Source organism: Parasteatoda tepidariorum, chromosome 7 (assembly GCF_982258835.1).
Source record: "Parasteatoda tepidariorum strain Cologne lab strain chromosome 7, Ptep-v5.0, whole genome shotgun sequence".
Lineage (NCBI taxonomy): Eukaryota > Metazoa > Arthropoda > Arachnida > Araneae > Theridiidae > Parasteatoda > Parasteatoda tepidariorum.
This window is the reverse complement of record NC_141761.1, coordinates 43,208,479-43,234,085: the sequence shown is the minus strand read 5'-3', so window position 1 is coordinate 43,234,085 and position 25,607 is coordinate 43,208,479. Positions and strand designations below refer to the sequence as shown.

Below are 25,607 nucleotides of genomic sequence, written 5' to 3'. Positions count from 1 at the left end.
TGAAGCTGGATGGGCCTTAAGCCGCCACTAGGGATCGAACACAAGTTCTTCTGTATATCAGTTTAATGTTGGTAAAATGCAACGTAAACATGCAATTCAGTTAGAAATTTCTAGTGATTTCGAGTGTATTTTTTTCTCTAATACAGTTAAAACAATTTAAAAAATTAAAAAATATTTTCAGTGCTAGCGAAAAGTTTAAGGCCGCCTTATAGTTTCTTTAGCATAAGTATAATTCTGGCAACAACAAAAAAATTCATATAGATTAAAACAAGGATTCAATAATGTTACAACTAAATATAATTTTGACACTGAAAAACAATTACGATGATAGGATGATTCGTGCCAATAAATCTCGTATCTATCAAAGTGCGTTCACAGAAATTATAATTTGTTCGTTTATCTTCTTTTTAAATTATATATATTAATTAGGCTATATACTTTTTATTACAAAAAATTCATTCTTTGTTTACACTAGCCCTACGACTTGGAAATAGTGTAGACTCGTCTTAAAATTTAATATTTAACCTGCAGGGCGAGAAATTTCCACTCACCAGCTCGGCGATGGCGATCAACTATTTAAGACTGGTGAATAAGTTTTATAATCAAAAAAAAAATCGAGTTTTAAACTATACTATGAACGCTCATATAATCGTTCTTCATTGAAACGTAGCATGGAAGTATCTAATATCAAGTAGTGATATTTTTCTTATATTTAAAAGAAAAAAAGAAGGGTCACTCATTTTTGACTTATAAAATCAATGCCTTTAAAAGCAATGAAACATTAAGACAAATTATTTTGATTTAATGTAATTATTACTGCAATAAATATGCTTCGATTTTTAAGTTTCTACATTATTTTATGCTTTTGGTCACCACATAACATTCAAATTTAATAATATTTAAAAAAAATTTTAAATTTTTCATGAATGCAATGTAGTGAAGAGAAATTTTTTCAATCCAACTAGTCTCTTCGGAACTGAAATTCCATCATTGATCTATTGCTACCTTATCTATTCTTACGATTCTTATTTAATCTATTGTTAGGATTAGTTTGTTTTTTTTCAATTTTTCCATTGTTCAAATTTAATAGTAAGTAAAAGTCTAAAATTTTGAAAAAAATTTAAAATAAATTACATACTATACAAAATTAACCTAAATCGATACCCTAATAAGTGATATGCTAGTAACTAACCTTCATTCTAATCGAAGTAAGTTTAACTTTGACATACTACAGTAGCCCTACAACTATGTGCATACACTTGCACGTTAAGCTTAGTTTCAGTTAATTAAGAAAAGACAAATTAGAAGTGGCTATTAAAATTAAATATTCATTAATAACATGTCTTATTAATATCCACGATGAATGGAAATAGTCTTAAATAGCAATTAAAAGCAAATTTCATAAATAAGAATTTATATTTCCACCTTAGCACCTTTAGTCCTTATAGGTGTTAACTATTCAAAAGTAAATAAAATAGAAATCCTTCTATTTGTAACTGTTTCCGGAAATAGCCATAAACCAAACACATGCCAGCCAAAACTGATCCCCTGGAGAGAAAGACAACAATCACAATGAGTGCAGTTTGGCCACAGTTCAGTTTCATCGATAGGCATTTTGACCCATGGGGAAAATTAGGCACTCAGCATATCTTCTGGGTGGGTCACAAATGACTTATAAAAACATTACCTGATGATTGCATTTAAAAAAAATGAGAATCCAACACACCTTTTTCGTCACACGTGTGCTGTTTTGATTTGATTATTTGTGCCATTGACCAGTAGAAGAGTGGCATTCCATTGTTTAGTAGCTCATGAAGATAATTTTTACATGAACTGAGGTAACCTGTTTTAAAAAAAAAGCTAAAAATTTAAATTTTTTATATTAGTTTTTTATTAAAAAATGCATCCGACGCAATGCCATGCCCGACATTGTGCCCAAATCTCGCCTAGATCTTCGAACAACATAACAATAAGCCACATTTTTCCGAAATGAAACAATTTTACATCTGTTTCTTAATATTGTTTAGATATGTACTTTGTAAGTTCCTAGAATTCACACGAGATAAGAGTACAATACACAGAAATCTCATTTCGCTTACATGAAAATCATGTTTTGTTGTTTTTCCTTCTCAAAATCGCTTACCTGAACAGTTTAAAAATGTGGCTTATCATTACATTACCCTAAGCCCTTCGTATATATTTTGTTAAATTTTCGATAAAATTCTACGATATTCATATGAAAAATAAAATCTCTGATGAAAGATTGACTATATGGCTTCCTTGCAACATTGATTGGTGCGCATCTCTAATGATAACAAATACAACATTCTCTAATAAATTTTTAAAAACGTCTATTTTAAACTTTATTTATATCTCTTCAAAAAAATATACACCGAAGAGCCATTGCATTATGACCACCCTCCATCTATAACAATGGGCTCACCCAGGTTTTCATGGTTTCTCGCCCAGGAACAATGTTTTCATGGGGCACATTAGGACCCATAATCCTCATAGAACAGTCCCTAACGTCTGTAAGCTACTTGAACATAGTTGCAGACCAGGTTCACCCATTCATGGCAACAGTTTTTCCTGCGGGAGATGGTGTTTACCAACAGGATAATGCACCATGTCATGAGGGTCGGATCGTCGAGAAACATTCCAGTTACTATCAAGTCATGTCTTGGCCCCCAAATTCACCTGACCTTAATCCAATAGAGCATTTGTAGTCCTACTTAGAAAACCAAATTCGCGCTGCCACGCTACCCCCTCGTAATATGAGAGAATTGCAGGACTAGTTGGTGAGCGCTTGGTACCAGATACTTCAAACTACCTTTCAGCACCTTGTGAAATCAATGCCACGGCGGGTGCTAGCAGTTTTGAGTGCTAAAGGTGGTCATAATGTAATGGCTCTTCGGTGTATATAATTGCAATTTATGATCCCTAGAGCAAAACCATTTATAATGATTGATTGTGTTTTAGATAGGAGGTTTAGGTTCCTCTAAAGCTGCTACAAGACGACCACCAACAGTAGTTTGTTACATTTGTGGACGACAGTTTGGAACTAAATCCATCAGTCTACATGAACCGCATTGTTTGAAGAAATGGCATTTAGAGAATGATAGGCTGCCAAAAAACTTAAGGAGAAAGGAGCCAAAGAAACCGGAAATAATTTTAAGAAGTAAACAAAATTTTAATCTATTTATTATTATAATTACTTCGACACTTTTGAGTACTTGTTGTACAAAAATATGCAAAATTTACAAATATTCATCAGTACAATTATTTTATGTTTTTCATTTTCTATGAGTTATGCTTATTTTATTGTGATACATGTTGAAATGATTTTATCACCTCCGGCTAGTATTTTTTGTATCAAAACCCATAATTTAATTTCATCGAAAAAAAAAGCCTTATTTAACTAAAAAAAGATAGCAGTTAACTTTTAATTGGTTATATGTCTCAAACTCAGTGACGTGACAGCCCATAGAGGGCCAAGGCCTACTGTTCCCGTCTCAGTTTAATTGGTTATCGGATTTGAAAACTATGACATGATACTTAATTTTCAATAACTAATTTTAAAAAAATTCCAAATGATTCTCTAAATGCGTTAATTACGTAAATATTTCCGTTCTACTCTTCTGTTTACATCCATATTCTTGGCAATCTTATCTGATGACACGTATGCTAAAATCCACTGTACAAGGCCAATAGTTTAGTTTTTAAATATAGGTTTTTTTGGTAGGCTCATAACCGCGTAGCCAATTAACTAATAAACAAGTATCTTGCTTACAGAAATAAAACAATCTGTATCCAAAAATTTCTTCTTCAGACTCAATTTTAGTTTCCCACATAAAATTTCTTCCGATTGTGTAAAAAATACTGGTCTTGTGTTACGATAAAAAAAATGTCATTTGTTCAGTGACACGCATACTCACTGATTCATTGGTCTGACAAGAACTGAGACGCATTTTATTTGTTCAGTTATCTTTGACTTTATACTCTCTTCCATAACAATATGAAAAACGCCGAATTTTTATTTCTCAAGATCTAGTCAACCGATTTCTGTCAAACTTAGGATTTTGTCCTCTGAAATTATTTAAAATGATGTAAAAATTTGTAAACCTTATGACTCAAGATTTTCTCGATCATTATCATTTATAATAAATATTTAAAGTATATATTGAAAATTTAGCTTAACATACCTTTGAACTAATTACCTTTGAATAAACGATTTCTATAATTCTGTGCAACAATTTTTTGATTCATTTAAAAGTTTCCGAATAAAAACTACGCAACACGTGAAACTATAAGGTTTAAGGGCTCAAACTTTCTTCAGTCCACTCCCACCTATTGTAAATATTAAGACCATGTTTTACAGATTGCAGCAATCTACCCCACCTTTATTTTGATAGACAAAAAATGAAATCCGTCAGGGAAAAAAATACATTTATTTGAAAAGAAAAAAAAATGTTTCCTAGTCGAATCCCGCTATATTGAATCTGGGATATAGTGAACACTTGGTTGTAATGAACTTTTTTAGTGGTCTCGTCCGAACTCCCATTTAAATAATGCTTTTTTAAACGCTTATAGTGAACAGCTGTCAAAACGGTAGTTCGGTTATAGCGGACTCAAATTTCATTTCCTTAATTTTTCTTCAGTCCTCCAACTTTAAACTTGCAGGTGCACACAGCTTACCCCCATTTTGAAAGTGCTTGTAATTCTATCTCCAAATAAGACTTCTGTGTTGCAGCCCGTCTGTGTTGCCCGCCTGTGTGCAGCCTGTGTTGCAATCAGGGCGTTATTCGGAAGCCTGAAGTCCCACTATAAGAAACAACTAGTGATCCTTGTTTCAAAATAACTACGAAGAAAACACGAACACTGATAATAACATTTGCCTTCTAGTTAGTCAACAGCAATCCGTAACTGTTTCCGACCAGCAGGTCTTTCGAAGGATTTACAAGAAGACTCCACTGTGGAGGATGAAATTGACAAAGGCAATTTATCTACCACTCTGTGGCTAGAAAAACAAGGGATGTATTCCTAAGAATGTTACAGAGCAATTCGAATATTGCGATGATGAATCGTACATTTCAGGTACTACGGTAACAATGTCTCCGAAATTAAATGAAAGGACGAAGCTAAGGAAGACTTGTTGGAAGAAAATGAAATTTCAGCATCACCTATATCTAAAGAAAAACCAAGCAATAAATATCCTGAATATTTTACAGAAAATGTGGATCAGAAAATCTTGAATTCTTTGAATATTGTAGATAAGAAAGTTGATAAATTCTACATAAAATCAAATTGTGTTCAATCAAAAATAATTAATTTCTTCCGTAAAACTTAAAATTAGATCCAATTTTTAACTAAGTAAGAATTTTTCGCCTTAAAGTTTGATATATTTTCTATTTAATTCGCTAATAATTTTTTAAGCAAATTATGCAAAATCACAATTCCTATTTTCAAAAATTCAACTATCATATGCAAAAAAATATTTTTCAAAAAATTTGGATATAGGGAATCAATTGTTTATAGTGGATATATTACTGGGTCTGCAGACTGGGTTCACTATAATGGATTGTATGATTGTAGTTACATTAATTAGTTAGAATACTATTTTGAAATTAAAACTTTGAATCAGTAAGGTCGGCACTTTCTGTGAAAAACCGATTATTAGAACAAAAGTCATCCAGAGTAACATTAATTTTTTCACTTCATTTTTGCTCAGTATACATCGCATTTCGATAGGATATTAATGAATTATTTCTAAAATTTATTCAATTACATGTTTCTGATTATTTCTAATTTAATTACTCTGTCAAACATTTGATCTACCAAGACGCACATATACTTTTTTAACCATTAAAATTTAGAACACAATTAATATGAGTAGAATGTAGAGAAAGTTACGAATTAATTTTGCGTATTTTTCAGGCGATGGATCTTTTGACACGGCTGCCATGTCTGAGGCAGCTTGGCAAATGCATTTAGAGCAGTTGATTCCTTGTAGCAATTGCGGTCGGACATTCCTTCCAGATAGGCTCGAAATACACCTAAGAGGTTGTCATGCAGAAAACAGGTACCAATATTTAACATTCGCAAGTCTTCTTTTTAGTATACTTTGTCAATATCGTAAAGGACGAGTATATTTTGATAATTATAAAATTAAATGTTAAATAAGCATATACAGAAAGAAAAAAAAACAAAGGATCAAGTAAAAATTTATCTGATAGCAGAAACACTACAGCACGACAGCGGGATTTGCAAATATCACATTTCAGATTTTAAAATGGAAAAAAAAGAAAATGAAAAAAAAAAAAACGAATTCAAAATTGCTCAATTAAGTAGTGAAGATGAAAAAGAGTAAAGATAATATTGGGAAAAGAAGGGAATAATCTGCCATAAATGGGTAGGGTCGGTGGGGATTACCCCAAAACCTTCAAAATCTAAATATATATGCAAGAAAATTGATCCATTCTAATTAATGGTAATTCACTTAATAATTCTCATTATAATTCATTTAGATCACTTGATATTTTTGATTCTTTCTAATAAAATTAACTTTCAAATTAACTGAACTTTCTAAAATTAATAAACAAAAAAATTAGAAAAATTATTCATTTCCAAACATTCTTGGTAAGGATAGTATTTATACCCTTTCCTAAAATACAATAAATCCCAAGAAAAATACATTAATGCAAAAGTGAGATATACCGATCAAATTACTAAAACAAATTTGTGCTTAATTTTTATCAGTACAAATTTTGCTATACATATGTTAAATTAAGTCTTTTTTTTTTTTTACTTTCACACAAATAGTATCTGTCTGACGGTCTTTGGATGACAGATAAAATTGAATCCAACAAGATTGTGTAGTTTGATTGATTCAAATTTTTACTAAAGTAAAGGCTATAGTTAAAAGCAAATTATTTTTATAAGAATCATTGGATTATATGAAAACTATTCTTTGGCCTTTGAAACTTTACTGAATACGAACCGACGTTAACCCTTTCAGGACCGATGGAAGGAGAAAGAAGCTCGTCCCCAGGCCCGTATGCTCCGAATTTATACGCATTAAAAAGTTTATTTCGGTTACAGCTCTTACTTTTGATTTTAAAAAAATAATTTAAAAAAAACTATATTTTTTCTTTTAGCAGGCTCATAATAAAAGGCTTACTATTTTAAAAATACTTAGTACACAACATTATTGACATCTATACATTATAAATTTTGTAATTAATGCATATTTACGGGGGACAAACAACTCAGGTGCAAAATATCGAGAGACGTCAAGTCCAAAAACAATATTCCGAATGCAAATTGCCAACACACTAAAAAAAATTATTGAAATGTTTATTATTTTATAAGGTTCCTTATAATAGTAATAAAATTACTTAAAATGTTATTTATTGCATGTGATATATATATATATATATATATATATATATATATATATATATATATATATATATATACATTGTGTTTCATATTTTTTAGAAGGATCCATGTTAGAAGATAGCATATTGGAAGCTTCAATGTCAGTGGGGAGGGTTATCTCAGGTAGAAATGAATGAATCTGCTCTTTGTAGACACAGAGCTTATCCACTCCTCAAATTCCATTTTTTTGTATAATATGTAAATAAAAAATTTTATGATTAATTTGTCATAATTCAAATAAATAAATTCAATTTTATGATTAATTTGTCATTTTAAAAAGATTGAAAAATGTATGTTTAAGAATATTGTATGATTCATTTTTTTTTAAACCTTTCATTTTTAGATAAATATAATTTGCAAAATCATCCTGATGTTTTTATACATTCTGAAACAGATATTCGTAAATTCACCATAAAATGTCGCTCAACATGTTCAACAGTTATGATCACCAAATATTGTTACGATAATTTCATTGCTGTATTGCTTTTATCACAAACTTATTTTACGATTCTTTACATCATTACATACTTTTATCTTATATGATAGTCTCCTGTTAAACAGAATTGATAAGGTCCTTAAGAAACTGTAATAGGGACAGCCAAACTAAGAAGATAAATGTATTTTATTACAGTTATATTCACCACAGTATTAAATAATCAATTTCAATATATAACTTCAAATATTTGGTAACAAAATCTTAACTTCTGAACTTTACTGTTCTGAAACTTTAATTTTAAAGTTAAACATAATTTCTTTATTTCAATATAAGTGCCACGGTTTTTTATATGTTTTAAGAACCGCATAAACCCTGTTGAAATAATAAATTTACAGATGTTTGCTTCTTTCAACGTAAGATTCTGATCAAAATAATGATCAAGAAAGATCCATTATACTTGATAGTAAAAACTTCATTAGCTTCAAAAAATATGAAGAAAATAAACGACCATTGTTAAGACTCGCAAGACGTGAATGAAGAAAAATAAAAGTGATATCAAACAAAAATATGAAGTTGCAATTGAGAAATCAAATAAAAATGGAAAATAAAAAAGGAAAAACCGCAGTACCACAAGAGTGAAATAGAAAATTTAATAAAACAAAACTAGAAAAACCGCAATAGCCGGGAAAGGCACATCAGGGCAAAATGAATTTCCACATTCTATGGAGAGATGGTATGAAACTAACAAAAGAATCGACATTCATACGAGCATAGCAAGATTCCCGGGTTTCAAGGTGAGCTGATGTGGCAGGGGTGGTTAGAATTTTGATCAAGAGAAAATTTATCCCCAAGATGCAAGGAATAATTCTGGAAGGAATAAGATTAAACAATTCTGTCTACAAGTGAAAGTTTAAAAGTCGAATGAAACAATGGAATGATCCCTCTCCCCTGGAAGTTAAATAGTTGCAAGTCAATTATTTTGAACAAGTTAACGTGTCCGCCGAATTCGAAATTTTTGGAAGTTATATTTTTTATTCATCGATCCAAAATCTATTCTAGATATGTTTTAGTGTAAACCTAAGGACATATTTCAATAGTATTAATATTTTACCTTTTATTTTATTTCTTTGCTTAAATAACTCAAGTTAGATAATTAAATGTGTGAATAGTAAGTACGATGGTAAACGGGGCTTTTCACTACTTTTCCTCATTTTTCCTACCGCTCTTAACAAAATAAAATAATAAGTTTAATTTCTAATAATTTTAATAAACTTATTGTTTCTGACTATTTCAAGCAATTAAATATTATGTCCAAACAGATTTCAATTAAATCACTGTCATGTTTCATTGTCACAGGGGTTAATTAAATCATTGTCATGTTTCAATTGAGCATAAAAGAAACATTAACATTCTTGTCTTTTTGTGGTGAAATAAAAGATCAATTTCTATTTATAATTTCCAAAAAAAGTATATTAAAACTATTTGCTAAACATGCCAATAGCATCTATAAAATAAGTTATCCAAAAATCTCTAAATATATCTCATTTTAGCATTATGGAAATTCTAAAGTTACAAAGAACAATTTTTTGAGATGATTCTAAAAATAGCATGCTTTTGGAATCTTTTCACAATTTTATATTTTTAGTATTTGCTGTTTAACAAAATAATGCATATCCAGCCTTTTCTGATATAACAATATTTTTTTGAAATTGTGCTAAAGTTGAGAAATAATTTTCTCATAACTTTCTCTTTTTAATAATAATTTTCTCATAACTTTCTTTTTAATAATAATTTTCTCTTTTTAAGCAAATTTTTTCAACATTATCCTTTTTAAAAGGGCTACTTTCTTAAAGTTAGTAGGTGAGAATAAGTTTGAACGTCAAAATAAAATTTTATGTCCATGATTTTTTGTTCATTTAAAAAACAAAGCGAACTGTTGTATCTTTTGCTGCGCACATATATGCATCAACTCTTCATTATAAATAACTAAAAAAATTAATTTTCATTTTTTTGAAAAATAAGGTGCTTAGTAAATAGCTATTTTGCATTGAATAATTTTGTGATCAGCAGAATATTTTGAATTTCCTAAAAAGATTCAATTCTCAGCTAGCTGGCAATAATTCTAAGTTTTCTTTTAATGAAAAACTAGACAATAATTTAAAATAGAATTTTACTTTAAAGGAAAACCTAAATTAAAGTACTAAGACAATTGGTGTATTAATGGAAAAATAATATAAGTGTAGTAGGGTAAAGAATAAGATTTTGAGATGTGTTAAAATTTAACTAAATAGCAGGTAAAAAATTTATTTTAAGATTAAGACGATATATAAAATGTTGAGGAATTTTAAGATGTTTAAAAACGTTGACTACGATTCGTATTAATTATAAACTATATGAAGTAGATATTGATAAACATATTATTCGAAATCTATGCATACGTTTGTACATTATTGAAAGAACAAACTAAAAAATAAAATTTAAAAAAAAGCTGATGTATAATCTCATTCTATCAGAAACATGCTTTTATAAAACTTGACATTCGCTGAATAAAACGACTTTATTCAATAAAATTTTTATTCAAATCTCTTCATTAAATTATGAATAAATTTTCAGACGACTAAAAAAGACCATATTTTATAATTTAAAAAAAGACTAACATTATATTTTATAATTTAAAAAAATAATGATTAGCAATCTGTTATTAGCAAAAAAAATATTAATGAAATTTTACACTATGCGCGCATTAGTTAAGTTTTTCGTAAGTTCTCTACATTTAATTATTAATCGCCCCATTAAATTATTTTTTTAAAAGTAATTAATTTTCATTTTTCTCGGCTTCTACTAAATAAAAACTGCTGAAACTTTGAATTTTGCGATAGAAAAATACTTCGACTAATATAGTATTAAAAAATTTATGCCTCAAAGTTCAAAATTTTTTCATCCACTATTAAAATAAATAATAATTTCATGCAAAAAATAATTTTTAATGATTATTTATCTTTGGGTAAACGGGTTTTATGAGTGGGTGTAATTTTTTATTATAATTGCTTTATTAGTTTTAAAAATATGGCTTAAAACACAAAAAGTGAAATTAAAATTAAGGGGTCCGAACTTTAGAGCGCTTTCCTGATCAAACTATGGGGACCATATTTCCCAGATTGCAGCTACCCCCTATTTATTTTGAAGGTTAAGAATCGAAATATGTAAAAGAAAATATATGTTTATTTAGAGAAAGTACATTTTTCTGTCCAATTTTGTAACTTAATAGTTAGCACTACAAAATTAGCACTATTAAGGTCACCCCCTGAAACCATTAAGATTAATTCTTAGTATGTGAAAACCCAACCATTAAAATGCAAGTTATTGAGTGTGATACTTTTTTTTTTTTTTTTTTTGCTCATTATACGAAGAGGGGAGATTTTTAAGGGTACCAGTTTTTGAACAATTTGAATCCCATATCATTCAAGTAGTGAGCAAAGTTCTGTAAAATTTGCTAGGAAAGTTTACATAAAATTTAAAAAAGTGAAAATTTAATGTAAGAAAATAATGTCAATGAAAAGATTTACAAAAGACTATACTTATGATGCTTTTAATAAATACCATTCAGCTCTGAATTTTCAAACAAAACTAAATTTACAAGAATAATTACACTGACAAGAGAAAAATACACATTTGTTCATAATAATGAGCAAGGAATAAATCTATTTACAAAACAAGCAAAATTTTATGTAAAAAAGAATTGTTACAGACTATATTTGTAAATAATAAGAATCAAGCTCAGAAACAGATGATTAAAAAATTTATAATAAATAAGCTACTAAAATCCAAAGATTAAGTTTGAAATATTTCAAAATATATTTACTCATTTACAATTTTTACATCACAGTTCTTTTATATATAATAGAAAGATTTCTTTTTCAATGAACTCATTTCTCTATTAACATATTGCACAACTTGATTCAGATTCTTCATCAATAAAACCTGCAGAATAAAGCAAAATCGCATTTCAATTTTCATGCAATTTATGGAAAGGTTTTCTTATTGGTATAAATCATTAAAAATAGTTTTTACTATTAACTTCACTACTCAAAGATCAAATTATCAACAAAAAAAAAAGATTATAGAATAAATTTCTGATGATTTCAACACATTCATATTCTCTTTAGTTGTGAAAAATTTTGAATAATAATAAGAAAATAGTAAGAATCAATACTAGTAATATGGTAATAGCAAAATAGTAAGTTCAATATACTGATTTTAGCTTTATATTTCATCACTAGTTTTATTAAAAGAAGGCAACTGAACACTTTAAAAAAGTCAACAAATAACTTTTTATATTTGCTAAGAATTGAATAATTGACTATTTGTTAGCTAGAATAATTACCTAACATTTAATACAGTTGTTAAGGATTTGAAATGTGAATCGAGAATAGCCGATAACATTTTTGCACAAAATATATTTTTTAAAGTAATCAACAATTTATTACTGACATGAAAATATTTAAGCTTTACATATTTATACTAATGTAGATATTTCTTTTATTGGGAGAAATTTTTATTAATTAAAATAGATAAGTTAATATGTTTAAAAATAATACTTGCATCCAATAAAGTTTTTAATTAAATATCCAGAAATTTTTATCAATTGATTTATAAAATAGTTTTTACATACATACAAATATCATAATCATTTTAAAGTTCTTAAATACCTTTAATTCATTTGAATTGTTTATAAAGAAACTTTCTCTAAAATTGATTGTTCTTAATGAAATGTTACATTTATTCAAATACCCAAAAAATTACCAGAGTTTTAGCTCTCCATATCGCCAATCAATCAGCAAAATATATAGATATATTTTAACAAAATACTGTATAATAGTTTCCCTAAAATCAAATATGGTTAGTTTTAATCAGAGCTTCTTTTATAATAAAGCCCCCAAAGAACGTTACTGCCAATCGAATTTTTTTGTACTAATCTGAGAATGTAAAAAGTCTGACACTCTAATACTTTTAACTAATTTAATAAACTTTTTCCTCTTGGAATTATAATATCTACAAAACGACTTTCATATTATGCGATACATAGAAAAATCTTTGGTATACTACGTCGATGTTCATAATTTTAAGCTCATAAATTAGTTCTTACAGCATATCTATCATTTTTAACATAGGTTACACAAAATAAAGTGCTAATTCAAATTATTTTATTGTCAATTTAGACATACTTCAAAGCAGGGCTCGAAAATTTTATTGCTTGACATGCCCTGATCATATAAGAATTCCGATCTGGTATGTATTTTGTAACTAGGTGTGTAAATATTTAATCAGAAATACCTTAACTGATTAAATGTCCCCTCAAATTTTGATTAAAATTGCCACAATGTTACATGGCGATAAACACCACCAAAAAGATAAGGAAAATGAAAAAAAAAGTGATTATATTTCACAAGATCAGAATGTTACTAATTGGTTATAAACAATTATAATATAAATAAGTATTAATTAAACAAAACTTATTATTTTATTAATTCCCTATTTATGTTTAGTTTCATTAAAAAGAGTTTACCCGCATAAAAATAACTGTGCATAAATAAATAATGATCATAAAAGTTTAAGTAGCATTGCAAACAAAAGCTTTATTTTTGTAACTCTTAATTAAGATCGATTTCAAACACTTAATGAAACTTGATCATGCATAACGAATAGAAAGGAGAAGAAGTCTAGCTTTTTGGAAACATAATGAACAAAGGGGAATGGTGAGAATGGGATGCTATACCAGAAAAACAACTTACAGGGAAAGCAACATACTCAGATGCAGCAGAATATCATTTGTACTAAGAGTCAGTGTATGCACATAAGAAGCAAAGTGACAGTCAGAGGCTAAGTCACTTGAACTGGTTGGGTACACTATCACACGCCAACCTGTTTTATTACTTTGTACTAAATCAAAATGTGCAAGCAGATATAATCAACATAGGTGACATAAATGAATTCCCAAAAGAAATATCTTAATAAATTGTATATTATTTTTAGGAGGAAGAAAATGCAGCAAAAAGGTCAACCAAAAATAAAAAGAGAAAGCATTCCTTTGCCTATCCAATCCCAGCAGTGGTTGGGGCAAACAGTTAGTGCAAAGCCATTTAAAGAACATTCTTTGTTACTGTACCCTTAAATGTTGTTTCTTTCCATCATACACAGGAACCATACCACAAGGGGGTGACTTCAAATATGCTCTTTAATAAAGGAAGAGAATATTTTAAGCTACGAAATCAGACACGCAAAAGGTACTTTATTTGAATACACTTTTTTTTAACGGATTTGGATTTTTGACTCCAAAAATAAAGGAGCTAACTGCAATCTGAGAAATATGGTCCCAATAATTTGATCAGGAGAGCGCTCCAAAGTTTTGACACCTTAACGTTAATTTCTAACTTACATATTTTGCTATATCTCAAGAGCACTCTTTTACAGTCAATTGAAAAATTTTGGCACACAACTATAAAACTCATTTATCCCAAAATAATTTCATGCTAAAAATAATTATTAATAATTATTTATAATTTTTTATTATTTTATTTAATTTTAGAAGGATAAGTTTTGAAATGCAATACAAATAGAAATTTATAAGTAAGGTATATAATTTTTACCACTTTTAAAGAACGTAATTTTATATAGTAAGATACTAAATTTCAACGATATCAATTGAATATAATTTCTGAATATTCAAATTTTATTTCTCAGGAGCGACTTTCACTCATTTATCCACTTTCTAAACAAATTGAAAAATTTTTGCACACAATTATCAAATTCGTTTATCCAAAGAAGATTCCATGCAAAAAATAACTTTTAGTAAATATTTATAATTTTTTTTAAATAACGGTCGGAAAAATTTTGAATCGTAAAGTAAAAATTTTTTGCATCATTTTAAAGAATAAAATTTTACATGGCAAAATATAACATTTAAGCAAAATCAGTCAAATAGTTCCTGAGAAATCCAATTTTAAATATCTGACTATTTCGAATAAGCAATTTTTTCGGAACTTTTCATGCAAATTTTGTATTTTGACATGATAAATTATGTTCTTTAAAATGATGCAAAAACTGTATGACTTACATTTCAAAAATTTTTCAACCATTATCAAATAAAATAATAAAAAATAAGAAATTTATTTTTTGAGTGGAATTATCTTTGGATATAGAATTTTAGAATGGTGTGCAAATATTTTTCAATTTGCTTGAAAAGTTTTCAAGATAAAATGAAATACGTAAAAAATAAAGTTAACATCAAGCATTAAGGGGTCCAAACTTTGAAACGCTCACCTGACCAAACTATTGGGACCATATATCTCAGATTGCAGCTACCGTCTATAGTATGGGGATCGAAATCTGAATCCGTCGAAAAAAATTTAAGTTTATTCAGAGAAAGTACAATTTTGTTTTTTTGATTTCTCAACTTGAAATATCGTCTGCACTTATTAGATAGTATATATGATGTACATAAGAGATCACCTCCTTGAGCCATCAAGATTGAGTATTAAAGTGTGAAGATCAGATCATTAGATCAAAAGTCATTTAGGGTGGTTCTTTTTCTTTCTTGAACAATGCTGTCAATTTTATTGCAAATACAGTGATATGTTTTCAATAATAAGTATTTAAAAAAAAATTAAGCATAAAGCAAAAGTTTTGTTTGACAAAGTGTTTTGTCAATTAGCATGCACAGTAGGGCATGTAAAAATATTTAGCTTGTTGACCCTGATTATTTAGTAATGAGCATTTGATTACACTGTGTAACCAAGCACTAAAATTAAAATTGTAGACCATAAATGAGGATAAAAATTTGAGGGAAGAATAGAAACATGACCAACATGCAAAATGTTAAACTGAAACATCCAGAAGTAACACAAAGAAAAAAACAGAAACAGCTCTTACACTGCATGAAACTAAGCATCACTATTTAACAACATAGTCTCAAAACAAATAAGAAATTAAGACAAAAAAGTTTAAAGTGACAGATAAAATACTTAGTTATGTAAAAGTAATCCTTTTTGTTAGCATTGCTGCACATTACATTTTCAAAAAGAAAAAAAATGGAAATGCACATACGAGATAATATATAAGGGTACTGTACCATTTTTTACATAACAAAAAAGTAAATCTTTGGAATACTACTATATATATAGAAAAAGCAAAACCAAATGCTATTCACATTGATTTTAAAATACATACATCCATTTTAAAATAGGTTTAAAACCAGATTAATATAAATGTATAACTAGCTAACATTTTTCCACACATACTATAAATTAAAACACAATTAATATAAAACAAAATATTGTAACATTTTGAAGTAAGAAGTTACCAGAAAATATTTAAAGCAAGCTTAAAACAAATAAGATTTTTTCTCTAAAGTAATAATTTTCCTAGATTTAAATAAAATTACAATTATTCTAGCTTATATCTCAATAAATTTCATTCAAAATGTTAAAAATAGAATTTTACATGCCCAAAAATATGTCTGTCAGCTACTCAATATAAGAATAACTTACACTGCAAAGAGATGTTTAGAAAAAAATCTAGTTTACAGTCAGTTATATATTATATATATTGGAGGTAAAGATTACTATGTCACAAAAATTTTATTTTTGAGGATAGCAGATTTTAATATCTTTAACTCCATATATCATGTAAATAAATAAATTAGGTGTACTTGCAAAATGTCATAACTATTACTTGTTTCTTTTCAGCTTATTAAAGTTTTATGTATTACAAAAAATCTATTTTCTAGTCTTTCTATATTCGCATCTAATACAAATATTCTTATACATAGTAATCTGTATTTAAGGCAATTTTAAATATGTAAGTATAAAACAGTAATTTTTAAAGAATAAACTACTTAGAACCAAAACTAATTTAAGAATATGTTAATCTTATACATAAAGATCTGAATTCACTAAAGTCTAACTATTAATAAACTTATTAATTCAAATCCAATTAATAAACTTATTAATCAACAAACAAATAGTTTAGGTACATAAATATGAAAAATCTAAAAATGCACTAGACAATTTTCACCCAATATTGTTTATAAAATAATTGTAAATAAAGCAAAATAACAGTGAGCTAAAAGTTTATTTCCAGTTCTGCAGTAACTTTTTTTTTAAAAAAATTTTAATATGTTAATAGAGGACTTACATATTAAATGAAGATTTTGGAAAATTTGTATAGGAGAGCAAAATATTTAATGTTGAAAGAAATATTACTGCGCAAGCAGGAAAAAAAAAAGAGGAGAAAAAAAGAAATTTTAGAAAATTTCAGAGTAAGATTATATTTAAGATGCCACAATATTCCTGACCTGATTTCATCATACATAGAGACAGTACCCAAATTTAACAGATTTGTACCTTTTTTTACTTTTTAGTATGGTTGGTCTAAAATCAGAGCCCCAGTTAATATAAGTTTGTATTTATCAAAATGGCTCTCTTGATCAAAGCATGGGGAAAATTAAGAGTTGAGTGCCTAGAGAGCAGATACCTGAAGCATTTAAGATAAGAATAAACAAATGCTTGAAAGTCTATGGAGGACTATATTATTTATTATAGCATAAGTATATTATTTCTCATCTATTGCTAAATTTGGAAAATTTATCAAATGATAATTGAGAACTTTTATTTTATAGAAATATAAGTAATAAAATTTCAATTACATGAAACATTTGTTTCACTATTCTTTTAAAAATTTAAAGGACAAACATTTTGGCAATTTTGACAAGACATTTTAAATTTTGTTTAGCATGTTAGAATGATTTATTAAAAATGAACATTTCAAAATTAAAACTGGTAAATTATGTGAAAATATACTTAAAAATATTAAAATACATGGTTTGATGGAAATCTTTAAAATAGTAAATTATATAAAAATGACTAAATTTGAAGATATTTTGATTACTATTATCAATGAAAGTAAATTACAACTAGCAAATGAATTAAAGAAGAAAGCTTCGACAGTTTAACAGGTATCAGAGATTGTGTTTCCTTTTGAAATCAGATTGAACAAATCGACAATTGTAGTATTGATCCTGAAAATAAATTTCCGTACTTAGCGCATAGTCGAAAGTTCCATAACAACAAACACAAGTTATGTTTAAGTAAATAAGAAGTCTTAAGGCATGATAAGTCATAGAGGGATATTTTAGTTGAAATATACGCCCATGAATTGTGAAAGTAATTATTTCAGTACAAGAAATTTTTTGTGCTGTCTACATATGAATAACTAGGGTCTTATTTACTTGCACTAGAGATTCTGATTATTACAACTGAAATGTTTGTTTCAATTTTGTATCTATTGATCAAATTATGCAATAAAGAATATTAAAAGCCTGGAATGGAGGCATAACCTGTTTAATTACTATTAAAATCACAATAAATAAAACATGCCATAAATGACTATACTAAATAAATTTAAATATGAGTGGTTAAAATGTTTTTCTTTGCTTTATTTTATTAAACTATAAACAATTAGTGATAAAATATCACAGAACTATAAATGCAAAAAACTACACACAAAAAAATGAGCAACTTAGGTAATAACTGCATACAGAATGATTAACACAACATGTAACATTTACAGATTGAGAATTTACCACTAGATGAAATCTGTAATTCAGATTAATGCATTTAAATAATAAATTTTATAATCTAACCAAAAACATTGCATTTTTAATTCGAATTATGTTGTGAATTTTTGGTGAAATTCAAAATTAGCTCATGAAAGTGTGTTATAAATAAAAAATAAACTCTTAATTAATAGACCGAGTTAAAGCTGTAAAATATAACGCTAAGAAACAAAAAGGCAGTTCTTAAACTTTAGGTATTGAATGAAAGCAAATTATATACACAATTAAAAAAGGTAATAGAATCTCAATGAACTTAACATATCTATAAAGATCTGTATTGACACTCATATCTATTGATACAATAAACTATAAATTTAAAATCAACATATCTTAGAACATTTATATAACAATACACAAACAATATTTAAACATATAACATTCAGTGTATTAACTTGTGACAAAAACAAAGGATTGGGAAATGCAACTTTTTAAACTAAGACGTGATTTCATCAAAATAAACATATATCTCAGGAAAACATAAGAGTACTTTAGCTGTTTAATAAATAAACATAAATCCAAAAACGAAAGACTCATGGGAGTGAAACACAAGAGCCCAGGTCAGCTGGGGGGTGCAGCAAATTTCGTTTGGGCTGCATAGTAGGACTCTCTCTCAAATAAGGGAATTCTGGTATCTCTCCATTACGATTAGGAGAGGGATCAGGTGAATGAAGAGGTGTAGATTTTGGTGAAGGAGTAGGAATCACATGACCTTTGGCACGCAGCTGGCGCAGAATTGAGTGAACTCTGAAATGGAGGATGGTTTCGAGGGGATAACCACGATAGTTGTGCCTATGAAAAAGAAAAAAACATTAATTATCTATCACATGCTTAATATGGCTTCAATTAAATACACATGCTATTAAATCAAAATGTTTTGTATCAAAAATGTTAAAATTAATTTTCTTTAAATTTCTTAGATTTATATTTTTCATAAAGCAGTTTTGAATGAAAACAAAGTACTAGGGTTCTCCCTAAGCGTTTTTTGAAGGGCGGTCTGACTACTTGCTCTACGATTCCAATAAATGTGCCCTCTTTTTTTTTAAAAGCCACCATCCCTTAAAAACACTGCCTTTTTATTCAGATTGCATTTTCAAAAAAAATCTATTCACTGCTGCTTGAATAATAGTTACACATTGGCAAAGTTATCTGTGTAAAAAAAAAAATTATTCTGATAGCTATTACAAATATTTACTTTGTTAGAATTATTCTCAAATGATTCAATTTTTATAATTTTTTTTGAGAGGGGGGGGGGGATATTAATAACATTTTTTAAGTAATTTTAAAACAAATACCTTTTTTTTAAAAAAATTCACTTTTAAATGTTTATTTTCTCATAATTTTCAGTTTAAATTATAGAAAAAAGCTTTCTAGCTGTTTATCAATTAATCATTTTTTGTTAGTTTACTTTAAAAAAAAAGGAAGAAAGAAAAAAATTCACAAGAATTGCATTTTAGCATACCTTCATTTTTATAAACTACAATTTTTTTTCTCATGTTTTGATATTGAGAGAATTACTTTTTCAAATATACTCATAAAATAACATGAGTGGGTAATTTAAAAATTGGTGAGGATAAAATTCAGTAATTATATAAAATTACACATTTTGATAAATATTTACGATGCTAAGTGAGAGCTCTTTTTTACTCCAAGGGAAAACTCTAAAAGTACAAAGTTCACAAAATTTTACAGCTTTATTTTTAATTTCAATAATATTTTACAATAAGATAAGCTACTTTAAAACAAAATTCTCATAAAAACTGTCATTTATTGCAAAATTTTCATAAATCTGTAATATAATGCAAAAAGGACTAATGTTGGGCTTCATTTTGATTTGCACATAAGCTTGGTGCAAATCAAAATGAAGCCCAACATTTTAGCATTATAAAAGAATACCTTTATGGAATACCTTTATAGAATACCTTTATAGAAATAACCATTATACCAGGTATTGTTTTGAAATCTTTAAAAAACTAAAACAAATTCATTACAATCTGAAACAGACTTTATCAACAATCTGTTTTTATCCAATGATTAGAAAAAAATTATTTATTTCCTTGAATTTCAACAAGAATTCTGATTTAGCTTTTCTAATCTAGTTGTAAATTCTATTAGTCTCCACAATCATAATGTATAAAGTACATATTCTTAGTATGTGACTTTAGGCAAATGAAATAAATCTTTTGTGCGAAATATTTGATCATCATACAGATGTACTTCAAATTTTTCTCAAAAAATGGTTTTAATAGAAATGTTTTAAAACTTTTTATGCACATTTCCAGTATTTCAATATCTTAACAGTGGAACTTCTACTTACATCTTTTCAATGGCACAAAAATAAATAAAAACTGAAAAGAATTTAGAGGTGAACCACTGCTTAATGATGCCATTTCGTTAAATCGGATTAAATTTTAAAATGGTCCCCCAGCCTTAGCTTTGGTCAAAAAAGTTTTTTTTTTTAATAGCATACTTTTAACAAACATTTATCATAAAAATCTGTGATATGATAGCAACGGCCATTGATTGATTTTACATAATATGAATCCATTGAAAGTGCATGTGTAACAGAAACAGGACAAGATCAAAAGTGGGCAAGTAAATGGCATGTTGCCGCTGAACATAGAAATTTGAAAATGGTTTCCTTTCCTTCCAGAAATACATAAACTTATAAATACAGATTTTATGTAAATGATAAATAGGTTTAAGTTGTATTAAATTTTACTCAAAAATAATAACTACTTACATGTCAGATAAAAAAAAAATTTTTTATTTAAATCAGGGATGATGCTTTTTTAAAAAAATCCAAGTGGTTTAAATTGTGATTTTAATCATAATTTAAATTGGCTAATTAGACCCTGTCTGATAGTACTACTTTGCTAATAGCATTCTGCATTTACTCTTTCAATACCTATTCATGTTAAATAATTCCCAGTTAACAATGCTTGATATTTCTGATTTATACTGAAATAAATACAATGATGTTATCTTTTCAACATATATTAATAACTGGTACATTCATGTATTTTAATTTATAGGCATTAACAAAAGATGTTGGAGCATGTAAAAGTTTCAATCAGACATGCATTCTTTAATCCTACATGCTAAGCAGGGCATGTATAAAAATGTTGAAATTTTTTAAGCACTAGGAGATCCTGAATAACACACAACAATAATGGGTTATCATTGCGTTTAAAAAATATCTATAAATTTATGCACAAAAACATAAATTTATTAAAGAATATTATTTAGAGAAAGATAATAATAACAAAAAGAACAAACAGGTATGAAAGTTACAACAATAAATTTAGCATATTAAGCAACATACCGAGCTGGTTCCAAAAGTTCTTTAGCAGTTACACCATCTCCCTGCTTTAACTTGATCAATGCTAATTCAGTCATAGTGAAAGGTATCAAATACATATCATCTTTAACTCGCTTTTCACTGAAATATTTGCAATTGTTTAGGATCAAAAAAAAATAAAATTAAACAACCCAAAAATCTTGAATGACTTTTGAAATGAAATTATAGGTTTTACTGTATTGTTTAGCTTTATTCATTCATATATAGCAAAAAATAATCATTTCTTATATTTAAGTATTTTTATTATTCTTTCAAGGTCAAAATGCAGCAAATTCAAATTTTGTTTGAAAAAGTTCATAAAAAAGGTCAAAAATAAGATTTTAAAAAATAACATGTAATATAGTCTAATAATATATAATGTTAATCCTTCACTAAATAGTTTTTTTCTTCTTCTTTTTTGAATGATCAAATTTTCACAATCATAATACTTCTTTAGAAATTAGGAATTTTTCTCTACTTCCAAAAACTTTCTGGTTTTTAGTTAAATATATTCAGTTAAATATAAATGGTTAATTTTTGTAGAAAGATATCCAACATTCTTTTTCCTTATCTAGGAAAAAACTATTATTTGGAAAGGAAGTTAAAATTTTCTTTCAAAACAAAATTTCTTAAAACTTTATTTTAATAAGTAAATCAAAATCAACCGACAACTTTGTGATTCATAAGTTTATACTTATTATCATCATTTTTAGAGTATGAGAAAAGTTTGAAAAAGATAATAAAAAATAATGGACATTAAATATAGCTTAAAAACATTAAAAAAATATTACAAAAATAGAAATTAAATTTTCAAAGCATGGAAATTAATAAAATCTGTTTCAACAAGATATTTTTAAACAAACATTGCAACAAACATTTTTATACTTTTATCAACATTAATTTTACTAATATAAATCTTTATAATAAGAAGCTGAGAGAAATCTGTGCACAATTCTTATTAAATACTCCAATTGTGGAAAACACTGATTAAAATTTATAATAAAGTTATTATCAACTAATTTATTTATGTAATTAATCTCAAATTTAAAACTGCCAGTAATTACACAGGTGTCAAAATCTAATGAAACATGACAGTAATTACATAGCTATCAGAATCTAATAAAACAAATGGGATTTATAAATTAGTTACATCAATAATAAATTAGCTATTAATAATTTTAAAATAAATTTTATTCAAGGTATTTTATTTTAATATACACATTAAATTTTTTTAAAAAAAAAACTGGTTTTCATTATTGCAATAATTGTAATTTAATTGAGACAGTTTTCAGTCAAGATCAGTAGACTACTGATGGACTCTGGTCAACTGATGGAACTATATTTTAGAGTGAATATTTTAAAAGATACATGGTTGAACCGATCCTAGATTTCTCTTGTAATTAAATTCTCTTGTAATAGATGAGAAATTGATCAAATTGTATTAAAGTTTTTAAACTTTTGCAACATAATCTACAGATTTAGCTTTTAGCCAAGTTACAGAAATAAACACCTGTACATTGTTTCTAGATTATACTAATTGAAGTGTGTTGGTGCTTTTATTTTTATTCGTTAATTTGCAAATCATACTCTAGTTTTCAGTGGTAAATTACGTGCATCTTAACTAAGGACTATAATACTTAAGTAGTTTTATAAAGTATTTTAATCCGAATTTTTATTTAACCCAACACTCAATATAAGGACTCATGCTGACTTAAACAGAAGACTTAAATTATACTATAGTGAGGTAATATATATAAAATAAAGGTTCTAAAAATTCAATTGTAAATAATTCCTTTCAGGTAGATAAATTTCTTTCTGTAATTTTAAAACTAGGTAAAATACTTCTCTATAAATACTTCATTTAGGAAAGAAAACATTTAATTTCAAATGCTATTATGGAAAGTTTCATAGTACCAGGTGTGCCAAAAATAACCTATGATTTGAAAAATAAGTAAAAGAAAGAACGATGGATATTTAAATATACAATTTACAGTGTTTTGTTTAAGAAACCAAAAATTTTTTCTTGTTAAATTTCAAAAGTAGATACTAAGATTGTCAGCAGATGGAATTGATGACTACTAACACCATTGTTCCAACTGAAACAGTATTTGCAAGAGTGTCATGTCTAAATTAATGCCCTTAAACTTGGTCAGGCTTTGCTGCATATGGTAGTTATTTAGAAAAAATTTCTTTCTGTTGTCTTTTAATATTATCAGAACTTTTGTTCAATTATGTGTAACTAAATTTGAAACTAAAAAATTACCTAGTTTCTTAAGAACAATAGCAAAGCATGTAATTCTATCACCTTCATTTTTTCTTTAGTTGATATTTCAAATTCTAGGTTATTTTTCGGACAGTTAGTATAATGGGCAATAAAATAACATTGCATGCATCAAATAGCAAATGGGACTTTCATATCTTACATTTTAATGAAGAAGTCTATGAAATAGGGAACCCTACTAAAAAGAATGTAAGCTACTTATAAAAACACAAATGAAATAAGATGAGTAGTTCTATGATATTGCATGTGAAAATAACAAATACTCACAATAGCAATAAAGCTAATTATCAATAATTACTTCATTCAAATTATTTAAAAATAAAGTCGTTTAAAATCGTACCAAGCAATGACTTCACGGAAACAATCTTCAGCTTGATTGATGCGTCCCAAATTAGTATAACATACACCTCTGAGTAGCAATATTAAACAGTAATCATCAAGTGGTGCATCCGCTATATCTAGATAAATATAATTACAAAAAAATAGAGATAATAAGTAGAAACACACAAAATTCACTAAATTAGTTAAGTTAAACATTTTAAAAAGCGCATTGTCATTAATTTTGAAACTTCACAAGAAACTTGATTTATGAGTATTTTACAAGATGAAGTTTGAAATAAATTTTATCTAATTAAATGACCAATACTTTGCAATACAACTAAAACTGATTTTGCCAGCTAAGTGTTAAACAATGATTCCTGCTGCAACAAGTTTTTAACTGTGATAAAACTAATGCTTTTTTTAATATATATATATAGAGAGAGAGAGTTTTGAATTAATTATTTTAACCAAACTAGCCTTCTGCATTTGAATTATTTCTTAGGGAAATTTCACTTAGATATTCAACGTTCTTGATTTTAAGTTTAAAAACTATTTTCAATCACAATCATACTGAGTTATGAGAGTGAATGCAAAATATATGCCTAGTGTGGCCAAATGGCAGATGCACAAAAATTAAGTGACAGTACAATAGACCAACTTTGAAAATTAAAAAGAATAAAACAATCTCAATACTTAAAAAATTAATAAAAATAAGAATCAAAGAGGAAAAATGTTTTAGGAAATTAAAAAGAATGCAGGAAGAAAGTTTTCAAGGAGTAAGAACTTTAAAAAAAAATGAGCCCTACACCAGACTCCAAAGTATGTCAATTAGTACTTAATAACAATACTCTGTTTTTCACTGATGAACCAAAGCATCAAACTCAGACATGATAATTGTTAGTGTATTTTTTTTTTATTTATAGGACAGAGATATGATTCCTGAAAAAAGAAATTATCTGAATTTTTTTCAATGTTTTTTTTCTTTAGTGCTTATTTTTTTTTCTTTTTTGTACATTAAAAATAAAGAAAAGACACTCATTTTTACAGACAAAAAAAACATTTAAAAAAAAAAAAAAAAAAAAAAAAAAACAGATTTTAAAGTTTGTAAAATCTACAGCAATAA

The 25,607-nt window shown here is 27.2% G+C and overlaps 2 protein-coding genes across 3 annotated transcripts in view; one reads left to right on the top strand and one right to left on the bottom strand.

Annotated features, from left to right (window-relative positions):
• The window catches only part of LOC107455096 (zinc finger protein 474), a 30,081-nt gene extending 22,388 nt beyond the window's left edge, over positions 1-7,693 (top strand). Inside the window, exons 5-7 of the mRNA XM_016072538.4 lie at positions 2,980-3,178; positions 5,935-6,079; positions 7,498-7,693. Coding sequence (XP_015928024.1) covers positions 2,980-3,178; positions 5,935-6,079; positions 7,498-7,519 — 366 coding nt within the window. The 3' untranslated portion in view covers positions 7,520-7,693. The remainder of the gene's footprint in view (positions 1-2,979; positions 3,179-5,934; positions 6,080-7,497) is intronic.
• Positions 7,694-17,829: 10,136 nt separating this feature from the next.
• Positions 17,830-25,607, bottom strand: part of LOC107455100 (tetratricopeptide repeat protein 39B) — a 28,358-nt gene continuing 20,580 nt past the window's right edge. Inside the window, exons 16-18 of one of the 2 annotated variants that reach the window (XM_016072542.4) lie at positions 24,504-24,621; positions 21,868-21,984; positions 17,830-19,334 (exon numbers count right to left, since the gene is read on the bottom strand). In XM_016072542.4, coding sequence (XP_015928028.1) covers positions 19,076-19,334; positions 21,868-21,984; positions 24,504-24,621 — 494 coding nt within the window. In that variant the 3' untranslated portion in view covers positions 17,830-19,075. The remainder of the gene's footprint in view (positions 19,335-21,867; positions 21,985-24,503; positions 24,622-25,607) is intronic. The other variant, XM_087167744.1, reaches the window with a different exon arrangement.